The sequence below is a fragment of the Caloenas nicobarica genome, chromosome Z (assembly GCF_036013445.1).
Source record: "Caloenas nicobarica isolate bCalNic1 chromosome Z, bCalNic1.hap1, whole genome shotgun sequence".
Classification (NCBI taxonomy): Eukaryota; Metazoa; Chordata; class Aves; order Columbiformes; family Columbidae; genus Caloenas; species Caloenas nicobarica.
This window is the reverse complement of record NC_088284.1, coordinates 44,919,240-44,935,617: the sequence shown is the minus strand read 5'-3', so window position 1 is coordinate 44,935,617 and position 16,378 is coordinate 44,919,240. Positions and strand designations below refer to the sequence as shown.

Here is a 16,378-nt window from a genome sequence, read left to right as displayed (position 1 = left end):
TGTTAATGATAGGAGCCAACTGCATTTGTAAGGAAAGAGGACGTTTCATTTAGTAGGAAACTTCAGTCTGAAAAGAGAGAAATTAAATCCTCCGTTGTTCTATGACTGCATAAATAAAACAAAAGTTGACTTCTCCCTGTATCTTTCAGTACATTGTGTCAGCAGCACTGAATAGAAACACAGGTCTTGGATTGAGTTTCCTGCTGTTGGTTTATTGTCTTGGTTTGTCCCCTGACAAACTGTGGATAACTTGACAACAACCTAATATGAAAGATGATAAATTGGACAAAGTCTGATATTCCCCCATCCTTAGCTACTTTCAACAGGCTAACACTTGTTAACTGCAGAAATACTGCAGACAAGAAGGAGCTTCAGTTTCTGATCATATTAAATTGACAGTTCTCTGTGCTTAGGTTTCATGTTGCCTAGGTATGCCAGCAAAGAGTAGAAGGGTCTGAATTATATTTTGACACTTGTAAAACAGTGGATTTTGGTGTAAAATAAGAGAGTGATGCCTTTTGTCTGTTTTGGCTGTACAAGATATTTACCTGCCTGGATTTACATATCCAGAACTTCACCTTCTTGAGAACAATGCATATCTAGGATGCATGCTCCTGCACCTTTTGTGCTAGAAGTCCTAACAACTGCCATAGGTCTTGCAGGCCCATTGGCTTCTGATCTCCCTTGTTTTAAGTTCATCATCTGCAAATTAATTTCTTGTCAGGGTGTGCAACCTTGCAAGGGCTGCTGGTCCCAACTGAGATTGCAGCCTCTGTCCAGAAGTGTGTTAGATAATGTCAGGGTAGTGAGGAAGGGCTGCTGCTAAAGGGCATGACCAAGAAGTGCCATCTCTGATGACCGTCATAAAAAGCACGGTGGGAGACATTTCCCTAGACTGTGTCTTGGACCTGGACTATGCTGTGTGAGTTGTACCTTGTCCTGTCCCACCAGGTGGGATTAGAGATGAGTTAACTCTGAAGGTGACATGTGCCCTGTCTCACCAGGTGAGATCAGGTGTGAGTTAACTCTGAGTATTTCTGCATGATAATGCAAAGTGAATGACAGACAATCACTCCAAAGGTCCAATTCAGTTATGAATTTACTACAAGCACTTGGTGGAATACAAATTGCAGCGTTTAGTGACTTGGCAAAAGTATGTTATTATATCACAAAACTTAACGACTTTAGCAGCAGAACTTATGACGATATTACCTTTATATGGTCAAGAAGAAGGAAAAGAGGGAGGGAGAAGGAAAATTAAGATATCAGAGAGAGAGTGAGGTGTCACTGCTCCACAGATCAATCAGTCCTGTGACATCCTCTGAAGGGGGGTGGACTTGTTGAAGATTTCGGTACACGCCACCACTTCATGTCATGCGTGACATTGTTTTATAACCCAGTGCACTTACATGCGAGATAGGAGAGGGTGGTTAGTCTCCTCCCTCTGTTTGCTCTTCATGCTAATTAGGAAGACTCTTCTGGAAATGGGTCTGGGGTCTTCAAACTAGGGAAAAGTTCACAGTACTGACCAGAAGTGAGTTGTTTTGCCCGTAAGGGGTAGCTGTTGGTTTGTGTTTCTTCTGGTTGTTGGTTGTCCGACAGATGGTTCATCTCTGTCGTGCCAATTAGGCCTTGAGGCCTTCACAGCAGCACTGTTAATTGCACAAAAACTCGGGAAAGAAAAGACAAAGTGCCTCCACTGCCATCTATCTGTTCCACCCAAAGTATCAAAAACTAGATGTTTAAGGCATAACATTATTCTTTGTTTTAATTGGGATGGGGGAAGTGCTTCAAGGTTGTCATATAAGTACCACAACACCAGAGCTGTTTGCAAGGCACTCTCTCACAGGTTCTTTAGAAATAGCAGAATCAATTTTGTAACTTTCTCAATGTCGGAATTTTCTTCCAGCTCTTGCCAAGGGACCACACCATATCTAATACACTTGGGCAGCATCCAGGTGGGAGCTGGCTCATGCCCAGCTCTGCTGCTGTGAGCTTTAGTCAAGGTGATTTATGAGTTAGCTTGTTCCTGTATAGGTAGTAGCTGTTTTGGCATTTCCACAGTCCAGTCCATGTCCCTTGGTAATAAATTGTTTGGGGGAAAATTGCAAGCAGGCTGGGAGAGGGAGAAATCGGAATCCCCTTAAATAAGATTTTGGTATGTGGGTGTAAAGCTACCTTCTCCCAGCAGAATTCTCAAAGTGGCCAATTGTCCATTTCAATCTGAAACTCAGACAGATTGCTGAGACCGATGTGACAATTACTTTCCATGCTAAGAAGCAGAGCTCATTCTAGACATAGTCAAAGAAGTTGTGCCTTTACCTATAGGGCTGAGAGTGCTGTCATAAAGAGGAAGTGTGGAGACGTCTCTCCTCACTTTTACAGAGATGTGTGGTTCCTGTAAACTAATTGCCCTGAGGAGCCCCAGGACTGCCTGAGCTAGAGCAAGGAGGCACATCACTTTCTTGCTCTGCTGTTGTGATCTGCAGAGAAAGGTGGATAGGAAGGAGACATGGTTGATTTTGTGGTGATGGGACTGAGGAAGATCCTCTCTCCTTTCCAAGGAGCATCCCTTTGCTTCCCTGATGCAGTCAGGAGGGGAAGAAGTGGGATGTAAGGCAAAGGTGGAAATAGGGCTGCAAAACCCAGCATAAGCTCCCTCACGATGCTGGCATGTTGAAGGAATGCCTTTCCTCCAGCCAGAATCCCTTTGAGGATCTAAGACTCTCTCTTATGAGCTAAGCAACAGTTCAAGAGCTGCTCTGGCAGTACATTGTTTGGTTATTAATGGCTGGCAATAAGTCCATAGACAGGAGAGGATAACAGCAAAGCGTAAGATGGGGAAGACTGCTACATGATCTTTATCTTACTAGTTGTGAGTTAGGTGTGTCATCATCCTAAAAGGTTTGCTCTCCTTTTCCAGTGGAACTACAGGCTGATCCAAAGCCCACAGAAAGAAAACACTACCATTAACTCAAAATTTGTAGTCAAGAGAAGTGGCGCCTTGATCAGCCGATGTGCTCCAGAGACTTTCAGCAGGAATATTCATTTATCATTTGTTGAACAGGGAAGCATGAGTACAGCTCTGGAAGAGAGAATTGCATTGAAGTTGTTTTTCTGCAGTAGTTCCAGATACAAGTTCTCCAAAAGGTTAAAAGTGAATCACATACTATGATCTGTAAAATAAACAGATCTGACCTGGAATTTACCCTGAACTGGTGAATGTGGGATCCTGAATGCATACTCCTACTCTGCACTGTACACACCGAATTTTTTCGTTACTTTTCACAATAGAACTGCCAGAAAACATTATGCCATTTACTTGGCTTGCCATTTCCTCTTGCGCGCCTTCTTATTCAATGTCCTGGAAGAAAGGAGAAGAGTAGTACGGGAAAACTAACCACCAGAAATATTATTATTATATCTTTTGTCCCATTCCATATTTCCTCTCTACTGCTTACAGTTCTAGATCTCTCTGTTTGATGGACTGTGGTTCATTTCTTTGAGCAGCAAGTGAAGCATTAAGCAGTGACCAAACCTCGCTGAAGTCTTTGGCAGAAGTTCCTACTGACTGCACTGAAGCCACATACTGTTTCATCCAGTTAGTCCAATGCATCCTGTTTTCAGTGTGCTGAGGTCACAGGAACCACCCCAGGAGTGCACATAGTCCTAATAATTGTGTAATAATTTTTCATGCTGCTTAAATTTCCCTGAGAGACTTGATATTTCCATGAGATTTTTTCATACTCAAATGATAAACTCTTGTTCTGAAACCTTTACATCACCTGTAAGATGAATTGAATTAAAGATCCTGTGAAAATGAGTGGTGGGATTAAAAGAGTTGGGTTTATTTAGTGGGAAAAGGTAGCACTGAGGACAGGGACCTGAGTGTATTTTTTAGGGTGTGTAAAGGCTGTCACAGAGGACACGAATGTGAGTTATTCTTCACACCCAATGTGGATTGTGTTTGAAACAAGGCAAGTTTGGTTTCAACATTTAAAAAAGCTTTCTGGCCATAAGCCTTTTAAACCAGGTCGTATGTTTGCCTGCATGAGCTATGGAAGTGCTTTCACTGGAAATTTTTGTGACCTGGTTGTTCTGTCCAGAATGAGTTAAGGAGGGTGAATCCAGCCTTACAGGTAAAGAGATGGATTAGCTGAACCCTTAACATCCCTTCAGTCCCATTGTCTATAATATTATGGCCCAGGTTTTGTAGCTGTTTGTCATACTTGGGCTTTTTCACCGATCATCATCAGCTTTAAGCTGAAGAGGAAAAATTAATTTGATTTCAAAGGCACCAGAGCTAAATATATTTTGTTTGCATGATGTCTACATGGAAACGTGGTGAATGTTGTTATTCTCCATTGTTTGTAGTATTTTGTCTATTGCCTGTTCAAGGTGACAATAATAATAAAATCATCATCTTAAAATAGGTTGAATGGTGATCTAAAATTAGCATGTGAAATCCCAAAGCGCTGCTTAAAAAATTGCAAAAAAACAATGGCTGCATTAGAGCCAGTTGTATCCTTGAAGCTTTGTCTCAGCAGGACAGTGTGGTTTTCAGGAGAATCACTTGGATTTTTGACTAGCCGATGATAGTTTTAATTCCAGAGAAGTTTAGGCATAGACATGGTGTGTTCTTTGTTGTTTTTCTGCACTGCACTGAAAAATCATCTTGCAGCCAAACCAAAATAGGTCTTTGAGACAGTGATGGTGAGAAAGGGCCACTGCCAAATCCTTTCTGTGTTTCCTGCGGCAAACTGTGACGCGGAGGCCACGGTGGTTATAAAGACATCTGCGCTGAAGCTCACCTTTTTCTAGGTCAAACTGAGAAATCTCTCCCTCTTGTAATTAACTCTTTGTCTCCCAAGTTCCAGGATATTTCCTGTTTGCAACTTCATGATTGGTTTTAGAGAGGAGTCAGGCAGTAATCACCTGGCTTTCCTCTCTTCTCTCCTACATTGGGAAAGATGCTAAAACTTTTCTCCACTGGTTTCTCAAGTCAATTTTCTAATACAGATGCTATCAGTTCCACAGATTCATATAGTTGTATGTTATGAATCTGAATATTTTTTTTATTCCAGTCCCAACTGATATTGCCATGTCATGTAAATTTTCTGGTTGAACAAATGCAGAGATGAAGCAGACTTTTTAAAATGAAGGCCTGACCCTGTCTTTCCAGCTTAGTGACTTCAAAGTTTTTCAAGGCAGAGCCTCAAATCAGACCACAGAACATACAGAAATGTTTTTGTTACTGAGGGAACCGGATGGTGGTGGGTTTTTTGTTGTGGCTTTTTTGTTTGGTTGGTTTTTGTTTGTTTGTTTTTTTCCAGAAGACAAAAATAGAATTTGCTTGTATAGGGTCTTTTTGGGGAGAGGCAAAAATGTATTTCTTCACCAAAATGGCAACATCTACATTTTTGCATGTTTTTCAAATCTGCATGTTTAAGAATAAGAGACAAACTCTTTTTCGTAGTCAGCAATCACGCATTTGGGAAGGAAAACGTTGCTGTTTCAATGCTGAGTCTTCAAATGATAGAACAAGCAGGTCCTGGCTTGGTGTGCTAGTTCCCATGGGCAGCTGGTGCCCTGGTTACTGCTCTGCCTGCAGGTCCTTTTCCAAAAAGGTAAGCTAAGGGAGGTGGAATGGAATCTCCTTGCTTTGGGAAGCCTTGCAAATATGATGTGCCATAAGCAGAGTCTTGGAGAAGCTCTACAGATGGTAGCCTTTTCCAGTCACCAGTACCCTGCAGTGCAGACATTAGTAGGTCCTAGTTTCTGTGGATGCCAAGTGGGACCTACAAGAGGTTTCACAGCTGTGAGGCCCTTACAGTCATCAGGTGTCAACAGAGGAATCACTTGCAGACCCAGGGCCAGGAATGATCTTCCTCTGCTGATCAAAGGCTTCAGAAGATCTCTTAAGACTTCTGCAAACCATGATGATGTTTTGCTGCTGAAAGGTGTGTTGGAATCAGCGTGGGTTTTTTTTCCCTAAAGGCACAAGGATTGTACTATTTTGTGTACCAAAGGGCAGGGAGAGGCTCTGAGCCTGCCTGTGGCAAGGACCTGAGCTCTGCCTGTGTGACACTAGATCATGACTGAACATACCTGTGCAGGGACACCACCTTGTGACTCTTACTGTCTCATGACTGGAGGCCTTGATGCTGGGAATGTTACAGGACTTGAATCATCTGTGAAAGCCATCTGAGGATGGGGGAGTAGTTGCTCCTGGCACAGGCTAGGCTTTCAAACAAAGGTCACTTTTCAGGTCTGTGTATCCAGAGACTAGCTGAATTTTCTGCAGTTCTTCTTTCTTGCAATGTACCCTAAAGGCTGGTGAGGAGTAAGCTCATACTGTTAGATCTTTGATAAAGTTTATCCAGGGCCTATCTATTCAGCCAAGTTTGGAGGGTATGTCAGCAGAGGCTAGTATCTGAACTGTTTTGCTACTTTGAAATTCCTCTCAATTGTCCTGCTTTCATCTTATGCTTCACCACCGAAGCAACATGGAGTATTTAATAGAATCATAGAATCATTTCAGTTGGAAGAGACCCTCAAGGATCATCGAGTCCAACCATAACCTAATTCTAACAGTAAACCATGTCCCTAAGAAACTTGTCTAAACACCTTTTAAACACCTCCAGGGATGGTGACTCCACCACTTCCCTGGGCAACCTGTTCCAATGCCTGACAACCCTTTCAGTGAAGAATTTTTTCCTAATATCCAATCTAAACCTCCCCTGGCACAACTTGAGGCCATTTCCTCTTGTCCTATCACTTGCTGCTTGGGAAAGAGACCAACACCCTCCATGCTACAACCTCCTTTCAGGCAGATGGATGTAGACAGCAGTAAAGTCTCCTCTCAGCCTCCTTTTCTCCAGGCTAAACAGCCCCAGTTCCCTCAGCCACTCCTCGTAAGACTTGTGCTCCAGCCCCATCACCAGCTTCGTTGCCCTCCTCTGCACTCTCTCTAGTATTTCAATGTCATTCTTATGATGAAAGGCCCCAAACTGAACACAGGATTCAAGGTAGGGCCTCACCAACATAAGTACAGTGGCACAGTCACTTCTCTAGTCCTGCTGGCCACACTATTCTTGATACAAACCAGGATGCTGTTGGCCTTTTTGGCCACCTGGGCACACTGCTGGCTCATATCCAGCTGGCTATCAATCAACACCTCCAGATCCCTTTCTGCCAGGCAGCTTTCCAGCCACTCTTCTCCAAGCCTGTAGCGCTGCCTGGGATTGTTGTGACCCAAGTGCAGGACCCAGCACTTGGCCTTGTTGAACCTCATGCAATTGTTGAACCTCATGCAATTGGCCTCTGCCCAACAATCCAGCCAGTCCAGATTCATCTGTATGGCCTTCTTACCCTTCAGCAGACCAACACTCCCATCCAGTTTGGTGTCATCTGCAGACTTACTAAGGGTGCGCTCAATCCCCTCATCCAGATCATTGATAAAGAAATCAAACAGAACTGGCCCCAGTACTGAGCCCTGGGGAACACCACTCGTTACTGGCCGCCAAATGGATCTGACTCCATTCACAACTCTTTGCGCCCGGCCCTCCATCCAGTTCTTTATGCCTTGAAGAGTACACCCACCCATTTGAAGAAGTAAGTCCCAGATGTCTTGGTTTTATTTCCACTGGTGTTTCATATTCAAGATCAGAAGGTCATAGAGGCTCATTTTAGTTCTGTTTTCTCAGCTGTTCATCCATTTCTCATTCCCTGTAATGAGTCCCCCTTGCCTCTCTGGTTCCCTTAATTGCATCTTACAGACCGGGTCATGCATCTTGACCTAATGCATGTTGTCAGAGCACTCAGTTGTCACAAGTGCCTGAGGCTTCTGAGTCTCAAGGATGTCCATTTGCAATGACAGATTAAAGTATCAATTAAAGGTTTGTTCAGTGTTACCAGCAGCCTTGACAGCAGGTGCCATTTTGTCCACGTCTGCCCTGCCTGCATTTGTCTTTTGAAGAATTCCTGTTTAATAGCTGCCCCAGAGATGCAGAGTTTGAGAGCATTGCCGCCAGCACTAGTGGTGTCCAGGATCCCCAGGACTGCTCACCACACTGCTTGCGGCTGGTTGGATAAGGGCACTGGTACATTCCCACAGGACAGTTGATCAGTATAAGATTCATTCCCCTAGCTCCAAAGGAGATAGCTTATTCCGAGAAAAAAAGTGCTAAGCCATTTACTGCAGTAAGTCTCTGCTGACAGGGAGGAATCCACTGTGTCCTTGGCTGAAATCCCAGAATTCACAAGGCACTTCTGTGTGACAAATTAGCCCCAGTGCTTGTGCCCCATGAGAGATTTTGGTCTGGATTAGGTACCACAGACTTTGGTTGAGAGCACGGGGGTTGGACTAGATGACCCCTGAAGGTCCCTTCCAACCCAGACTATTCTATGATTCTATGAATTTGTTCCTGGAATGGACATGCATCTAAGAAACAAGCATCACACAATGATCCAGGCTTGCCAGCAGCTCATAAATGTGGTAGACACAGGAAGGATGGGGACAATCAAAATTGACAGAAATTCCTGCATGTTTTCAATTGGGAGCATATATGAAGAAATCCTTATTGCTTTGACCAACAAAAAGTTTTTTGTGGATCTCTCTGTTCTGGAGTGGCTGAAAGATGCAAAGACTGCTCTCTCTTGAAGGAATTAGGTCTTCAGGTAAAAGTTTGCTTCCTCTTAGTGAGGAGACTGCAAGACAACACCAGGAAGGTATGGTGCACCACCCTGACTGTATCTCTACAACTAAATCAAATCATTGACACCTTTGCGTGACTCTCAGGCCAAATGTCGATGTGTTACATCCATATCCATGCTGTTGAAAAGTCTTATCCTCCAAAGGAAGATGCCTCCTGTCTGTCGGGGAGGTCCTTGACTGCTGATTCCTAAACAGTGTCTGGAAGTTGGGAGTGTGCTGGGCTGAGACCATGCCAAGCACAAAGTAATATGAGGTGATCAAAGTCAATTCCTGGGAGCATTCCCTGGCACTGCTGAGTTCACTAATATAGCCTCCGTGTCTCTGGATTTGGTTTCCTTGTTGTCAAAGCAGTCTATTACCCTTGTATCTCCTCAGACTAAGTCACTCCTCAAAAGACCATTTCAGCAGGGATCAGAATAACAGATTGTCACTCTTGCCTGCAGTTCTGGAGGACATTTCTTTGGATGGTCATTCCCGTAAGCAGACATGCTTGTACTGTGCCCCAAAAGGATATTTTGGACCGATACGTCTTGCTAACCCTTGTCTGAAATGCCTTTGAATGTATGCTTGTGATTGGAAGGTCTGCCTGAGCTTGCTCTCTCTGCTGATCATCTGGGTCCAGTGAGATGCAGCAGCTTGAACTCCACCCGTGGTATTAGCCATCGTTACTCAAGTAATAATGATTTTTTTTTAATCGAGTGCTGGTTTTAGGAGAAGCATTACTACTATGACTTTCCAATGACAGCCTTCATCCTCCATGACACACTTTTCCTGGAGGGGTGGGAACTTAAAGGACACAGGGCTGCTCTGTAATCTGACAATAACTGTGGTTCCTCGAGATACATCATCCACGCAGATTCCGTGGCTTATTGTACTCTTGTGATGGATGCCTTTTGTTTTCTAGGTTTCCTTGTCCTTTTTGCCTTTGGCTGTGATGAGCAAAAAGGCATTTATTAGTCAGGCAATGCTTGTGACTTGCTGAAATGGGTTGCATTGTTGTCCCCAAGCACTGTTGAATACATTGCCCTAATAAGAAATATTTAGAGCAGCATTTTGTTTCTAAAATACAGATAACACAGTACACCTCGTGTAGTTTTGTATTTTTAAATTATTACTTTTGTGCTAGTCTGTGGAGGAAAATAGAGAAAAGGAGGTAGGGTCTGTTTCATATGCTAAGTTAAGGAGTAAGCCACAGTGATCTGCGGTAATCTAATTCTTTTCATCTACATGTGAACTCATGAAGAAATTAGAGATTTTTCAGGAGAGCCCAGCAGGCAAATATTTCCTATTTTAGCACTCAAATAACTGGAATTAAAAATGGGTGAAGTTGGAGGACACAGAACACTCTTGAAATCATGTCTTTTGAGACCGTAAAAGGAAAACTCAAGCTTTTTTGAAAATCCATCTCCTATGTCCTGTGCTGGTGAAGGAGGTGAACTGAAGCTTTGCTATAATCTGACTGTGGTTTGGTATATGTATAGGTTTCTCTCTAAGTAGGGCCTCCTTTAAAGAGAGAGGTATGTTTTGATAAGGAGTGTGCAAGGATTACTGAAATGAAACTTTGCTGGTCAATCCCTTGTTCATGCTTGGTTTTCACTGCTTCTTAAGGGATGAAGAAGAGAAAAAAAAGTCTCACTCAGATGGTATGGATGAAAAGGATAATGGGAGCCAGACAAAGGCTGTCAGTCGAATTGGCAACTCAAATAACCCATTCCTGGACATTCCACATGACCCTAATGCTGCTGTGTATAAAACTGGATTTCTGGCTCGGAAAATCCATGCGGATATGGATGGAAAGAAAAGTGAGTATCTTTCACCCTTAACGTCTCGTTTTCTTCTTATTTCTGTATAATGCCACTTACAATGAGCCCATGTGCATCTTAAGGCAAGTAGTGCTGCTTCATTAGGGGAAATTGCTGCAATAACAAACAATGCAGCAATTGGATTATCACATTCTCACTATTAGGCGGAGATTTACAATGTTCAGTCCCATTTGCAGCAGCTCTAATGCTTAAGCATAATAAGTAATATGGTACAGCAAAGCAATGTGAGTTTTTTGTGCTAAAATAAAATGAATCTCATGGTTTACAGAAGAGAAAACAGTTCGAAGTGAGTTATAGTAGCCGTTCTGTAGTAGTTTCGTAATTCTCCTTTTCCTTATGTGACACCAGCTTGTTTCAAATCTCCCCTTCCTTCTGGGTCTGTCTTTAAAGAAAGGCTGTTCTTCATCCCTGCTTGGAAGATGCTGTCACCATTTGCTTCCCTTCTTTCCTAGACTTGGGTCACATACTCAATGAAGTTCAGCAGCTTTTGGTTACAGCCAGATTGATGCCATGCAGCTCTTCCCTGCCCCTTTTTTGTAATAATCCTGCTGTGTTTGTTACTTACAGTAATTATCCCCTTTCCTTCTTGTCCTACTTCCATTTGTGGTAAACTAATTATTGATGGCCTCTGATTCACCTGTGTGTGTTTCGTTGTTTGGATATCTTCAATTACTTGTTTTCTATTGATCTTGGAAACAGCAGAGGCTACTCAGAGCATCTGTATTTTCGCTGATCATTGTTGATCACCTACTCAGGGTTCACACTGTTGGGCTGAATCCTGAAGGCAAAGTCTGACTTTGTGATGGGTTTCCAGTAACTGCAACTGTCTTCCTAGGTGGGCTAAGCTCTTTGGTATTTGCATGTTTTGCTAGTATATTTTAGAAGGTACAACCGGAGGTTGGTGTTTTCAAGCTAAAAGCTGACAGCTGGACAACTGAATGCAAACAGAGATGTTGAAATCAAGCAGACCTTGTTCTTTGTGATGACTAGATGCTCTGAATAGGCTCCTCTTTATTAAACTTCTGTTTATTTAACCTTAATAAGTAATTGTGTCTAGTTGCTTTTATTAAATTATTTCTTTAATTATAAGTAATCAGAATTGCTCATTATTCAGCACACTAGATGCTGGCATTTTTGGGATAATCCTTTTATGAGTAATGTAATTACGGCTGTGTTTTCAGAAGTTCCTGTACATCTTAGAGGTCCGTCTCTCATTGTCATGCAGCTCTTGAAAAAGTTACATTCTGACTTTCCAGTTGCAAATAAAATGAAACTCATTTTTTTGAAGTTAGTTAGACCTTTTCATATTTCATTTCCTAATGGAGTTGTTGCAGGTCAGAGATCAGCTTGTGTGGGATGGCTAATGAAGTGATGTGCTAGCATGCTGTATGTATTTTCTCAGGAAAGGAGTACTGAGGGCTAAAGCACTTAGGTTGTCTAGAGGAGAAGGATGTAACAAGAGCCAATGCCTGGAAGCTGAACCAAACAAATCAGAAAAAACGCCCATCATGTGAGATGAGAATGATTAACCTCTGGAGCAAAGGACTAACAACCTCTTCACCATTGCTTACTGTCTTCAGATCAGAATACAATGCCTTTCTGAGGGTGATGCTTTAGTCGTGCTCGGGTTATTAATTTCAGTATAGAGGCAAGTGGAGTGAGCTTAAATGCAGGCTTCTAGTCTCTAGCACTGTGACCGTATAGCCTGTGCCTTCTCTCCCTCTGTTGCAACTGAATTTCAAACAGCGGCCTTCATGCTAAATCCACTTTTTTTTTTCCCACTGATCGTTTCTAGGAATTAGTAGGCTGGATATGTTGTCTCTGTTATGTTCTTCAACCTCTAACTGACTTCAGGTTTCTTGAGGGGCAATTTTTTTTTCTTACAATTTTGCTTGGCTGCCATTTCCTTCCTCTTCTTTGGCTTCCCCTGCAGCTACAGGAAGAGGGGAAAGGACCAAGAAGCCATCTGCCTGCTCAGTGCCAACTTGGGTGTACAGCAGCGACAGGAAGGAAGGGTGCTCTTGACAGGCACTGCTTTCTGAGCAGTGCCCGCCAGCCTGCTGTGGCATGTTTCCTTCTGAAACTGCCACAGTGCAGAGCTCAGACCTAGCTGTGTAGGGGCAGTATCTGCTTACCTGCAAGAACACAAAGGCTGAATGTCTCTGGCCTGCTTTCTGCATTGCTGCTGTTCCCTTCTGATCCAGTCCAGGGCTGTCGTCAGCGCTGTTTTATTACTCTCTCACACAGCAGGTATGTGCAGGTGGTGTGCTGAGTTGCATTGTCCTTTGAAAATGAGAGTAACAAAGGAGGTTTAACACAGGACTAATGTAGATCTCCTGTTGCCTAGACAAAGTGTAAAAATGGATCTGAGTTAAGTGGGTTTTCATTTGTTTTCTTTGCAGCTCCCCGGGGAAAACGAGGCTGGAAAACCTTTTATGCTGTGCTGAAGGGAACAGTCCTGTACTTGCAGAAGGTAGGGGAAATCACTGTCTTTTGGAAACTAATTAAAGAGGGATGAAGCAGCAGGCATCCTCTCTGCTTTCACAACCCACCTCTAGGCTCCTTTCCCTCTGACACACAGTTTAGCTGCTCTCCCTGCCCCGCCACCCTGTTTACACACACATTCAGACATGAATCCTTCCATTGGCACCCTCTCTCTTTCCACACTTTCAAGTTCAGATCCATTGTCCCCATCGACATGTGCACCTTATCAATTCCAGCCTGTACCATTGCTGTCACTCATGTCTGAAAAAATAGCCAGCTTCACCAGCGAAGGCAGCATCATCTCTCTGTGTCTTTCATGCATTTTTCTAGGCTCCTTTTAACATTGCATTTCATATGTATGACTTCCTCTCCTGTAAGGCTGTCCTCCTTTCCCATCTTTTCATAGCAGACTTTTCTGCAGTGCCCACAAGACCAGCTGCAAAACAATTGAATGGCAGCTTGGCCTTGGTAGCATCTGCAGCTTCTGCTCCACAGTAAAATTGAAGGATAAAAAGATTTTTTTTTTCCCTCATGCAAGATGATACATTGGTTTCTAATAAACTTTGCTCTCTGACAGCAAGAAGTCTAAAAAAAAAATGTCAGCTGAAACCCTTCAAGTCTTTTGGTACAAGCTTAAGTATATTGTGGTACAGTTACAACTATACTCTTGGAAATGCAACATATGAGTCAGAACCGTCAAAATCAAATAAATTGTAGCAGCTAAGTGGATTGGTGAAACATTCATGAAAGGTGGTGTTTGTCCAGACTACCCTGTATTGTAGAAGTATGCTCCTTTGAAAGTCTTTTTACATTTTCACTGTTTTCCAATTATCAGGAGCACAGGTTCAAATATACACTGTTGTTTCCTCCTTCCCTGCTGTTGGCTTTCTGAAGTTGTTGCTTACACTGGAGCCAACCTGGGTAGTCTCTGAGAAGAGAGTGGCTTGGATCAAATTCTTACAGCATGAGGTTTACAAGGCGGATGCTCTGAGTGCAGTAGCTTTTTGAAAGGACTTGAAATCCTGAAACAGGCAAAACAATTTGCAGTCAAGATGGAACATTTGGGATGAAAGTTGAATGCGATGTTCTCAAAGCCAGTGCAAGAGACTAGAACCAAATCCACTGAATTGCAGCTGAGCCTTCCCTCTGGTCCTCTTACCGGCAGCAGTTCAGACTTTAGTACAGTGGCCTTCATGGCAGCTTTGTACTTGCCTTTTCCTGGGTGAAATGGAAGCACCTGCTTTGATTTCTGAAACAAGTCATCTTTGTTGTTCACCTGAAAAGACTGCCTGGTTCCCTAAGAAGTAAGAAGGCTCCTTCTCCAGAACACATTAATTAATTTCTTATTTGATCTTTGAGGGGAGATTAATAAGCTTTCAAGGGGAAAAAATGGAGATGCTATCTATTTTTGTCTTAATTAAATACTTTTATGAGTATCACAGGCATATTAGTTTAAAACACTTTCTGTTTGAAAAAAATGTAGAAATGCTGATGCAGCATGCAAATTTTCTATAGAATGGTGCTCTCCCCACTCTCACCCTCCATCGTTTGGAGAGCAAGAGAGTAATTTCACATCTGACTGCATCTTTGCAGAATGAAATGCATTGCTGGAGTTCTTGTTCTTATTTGTCTGTTACTTGTGTGTCTTGCACTTGTCACAGCGCTTTAATTCATGATTACAGGGTGGTTACTTCGCAAAGCTGCGCTCTTCCACTTGGACCTGAAGACTCTTGCACTGAAGCCACCTTGCTGTAGCACAGTGACTAGCGAGGCTTTTACTTTAGTGCCATAAAAGGTTGACAGAGGGGCCTGATGGGACGTGATTAATTCCCAGAGAGATGGGGCATCCTCCCCAGGGTGCCTCCAGTCCCTGCTCAGCCACAGTGCCTCATGCTGCAGCTATGAAGCATCCTCTGCTTTCTCTTCAGCTCCAGCAGGTCTAGCAGGGCTTTGCTTCAGCCCTGAAATAAACCTTGCTCTGTTAGGGACATGGTATCGCAGAAGTTGAAGGCGCCATTGTTTTAAAATACACAGGTACACCAGTTAAAGTTGCTGAGCTGTTGTTTCCTTTTGCGACATATTGGGAGATTGAAATTATCCTCATTTCAGAAAGTTCAGGCACATTTTTGAACTGCTTGATTTCTTTGTAGAAATGCATTGCTCTAGCAGTAGTCGGCAAAGGATTTCCTTGCCGCTGTTTGCTTTCTCTCCTGATTATGGGGTGCGGTAGGGCAGGGTGCATTCACAGATGTGCACACACATTTTTGCTCTTTCTCTCATTATCTGCATGTTATGTTTGTGTCTGCGGAGGCAACATCTATGAGGATGGTTTCATTGCACTAAGTGCTGTTCAAGCAGGGAAGAGAGAAATCTCACTGTTCTGGGTGCTGTATACACACAAACACACATACCTCTGCAGTGTTGCTTTCTGTGTTTATCTGTAACTCAGATTTGTTCCCTCAAGACACTACTGTAATATAAGTATTAATTGTTGGCAGCAGCTGTGATTCCCCCAGTAGGTAGTATGATTCCAGTTCTGCTGTCATTCTGTTTGCCTACCAGTCCAGTTCTCGTTGTTTTGCTGTCAAAGTCCATGTATGAGAGTGGTTTGTAAGTGGTGGTGACTACTGGGGAGTTTATCTGGACAGTCTTGTCTCCGTGCCCAGATTTTTTAACTTTTTTTCCCCCTTGGAGGTTTTCCAGTGCTAATTCCTGTGCTGCATATTGTTTTATTTTAAAATTAATTATTTAAGAGAGATGGTTTCTGAGTTAGTGAGCACAGAGGCCACGAGAGGGGCTTAGTGGAAGTGTTCACAATTAGCCAACTGGACATGCCTGCACAGCATTATATAAAATGAGAGGTTTGACATGTTTGGCATGTTGGCCCTGTGTCTGGGCATCCTCAGGCCAAGGTTAATTTCCTGCCCTCTGTTCATAGCAAGAGGAAAGTAGGAGCTTGACAGAATGTCTGTTCACTAGACTGACAGAGAATGTGATGTGCATACAGAAGAGAGGTTTATAAGGAGAAGACACAAGGCTGACCTTGCTGCTTTGCTAGAAATTGCTTCTGGGCAAGCTGTGCAAGACATGGACCTTCATGTTTTGTTTGGACTCTCCTGTGAGGTTTGCAACATCTTCACTCTTTGATGTGACACTTCATAATCTTGTGAGCTTTCAAGTATTTTTATATAACTTTTCTCAAATGTGTTTCCTCTATTAAAATATATATTAAAAAAAGAGAAAAAGGCCAGAGTGATGGGTTCAGTGATGAGACTCTCTGAAAGAGAATTTTGCAGCTGTCACATGCAACTTAGCGGAGATATCCACTCACAATACATTGACTGATAAAAAACCA

General features: G+C 42.9%; 1 protein-coding gene across 4 annotated transcripts in view; it reads left to right on the top strand.

Moving 5' to 3' along the window:
- The window catches only part of PSD3 (pleckstrin and Sec7 domain containing 3), a 118,062-nt gene that overhangs the window by 76,495 nt on the left and 25,189 nt on the right, over positions 1 to 16,378 (top strand). For all 4 annotated transcript variants that reach the window (XM_065657917.1, XM_065657915.1, XM_065657916.1 and 1 more), the window contains 2 exons: positions 10,325 to 10,518; positions 12,942 to 13,012. In XM_065657917.1, coding sequence (XP_065513989.1) covers positions 10,325 to 10,518; positions 12,942 to 13,012 — 265 coding nt within the window. The remainder of the gene's footprint in view (positions 1 to 10,324; positions 10,519 to 12,941; positions 13,013 to 16,378) is intronic.